The sequence below is a fragment of the Fukomys damarensis genome, unplaced genomic scaffold, assembly GCF_012274545.1.
Source record: "Fukomys damarensis isolate Sample0158 unplaced genomic scaffold, DMR_v1.0_HiC HiC_scaffold_27, whole genome shotgun sequence".
Classification (NCBI taxonomy): Eukaryota; Metazoa; Chordata; class Mammalia; order Rodentia; family Bathyergidae; genus Fukomys; species Fukomys damarensis.
The window spans coordinates 2,695,716-2,696,631 of NW_022900939.1; the positions used below are offsets into that span (position 1 = coordinate 2,695,716).

The 916-nt window shown below is 49.6% G+C and overlaps 1 protein-coding gene across 1 annotated transcript; it reads left to right on the forward strand.

Annotated features, from left to right (window-relative positions):
• Positions 1-916, forward strand: LOC104868447 (olfactory receptor 5B3). The gene is given in 2 exon segments (XM_010633204.2): positions 1-101; positions 103-916. Coding segments are annotated over 2 exon segments (915 nt in total).

A 916-nucleotide genomic window follows, 5' to 3' on the forward strand; every position in this document is an offset into this window, starting at 1 on the left:
ATGGAGAACAGGACAGAGGTGACCGAGTTCCTCCTGCTGGGACTCACCGATGACCCACACCTGCAGGTTTTCCTCTTCATCACCTTCCTCAACCTGGGGATTCCTGCTGATCCTCCTGGACCCTCGTCTGCACACTCCCATGTACTTTTTCCTGGGTAACCTGTCCCTGGTGGATTTCTGTTACTCCTCAGTTGTCACTCCCTCAGTCATGGCTCGGCTTCTTACAGGGAACAAGGTCATTTCCTACAATGCCTGTGCTGCACAGATGTTTCTGTTTGCAACCCTCATTTGTGTAGAAAATTATCTGTTCACTGCCATGGCCTATGACCGCTATGCAGCAGTGTGCAAGCCCCTGCACTACACCACCACCATGAGGAGCAGTGTGTGTGCGGGTCTCGTCATGGGCTGCTATGTCCTTGGTTTCCTGAATGGCTGTGTCCACACTGGGGAAACCTTCAGTCAGTCCTTTTGCAGCTCCAATATGATCCATCATTTTTTCTGTGATGTTCCTGCAGTCATGGCTCTGTCCTGCTCTGATGAAAGGGTTACTGAGCTCGTTGTTATTTATGATGCGAACATCCAAATATTTTTTGCCATGCTGGTTATTTCAACATCCTATGTCTTCATTTTTCACACCATCCTAAGGATGCACTCAGCTGCAGGACATCACAAGGCTCTGTCCACCTGTGCCTCCCACTTCACTGCCGTCTCCATCTTCTATGTGACTACAATCTTCATGTACCTGCAGCCCAGCTCCAGTGTTTCCATGGACACTGCCAAAATTGCCTCTGTGTTCTATACCATGGTGATCCCCATGCTGAACCCTATGGTCTACAGCCTGAGGAACAAGGAGGTCAAGAGAGCATTCTTAAAGGTCACGAGTGCGTTGATTTGTTGGAGCCCCACTAAGGTGTAG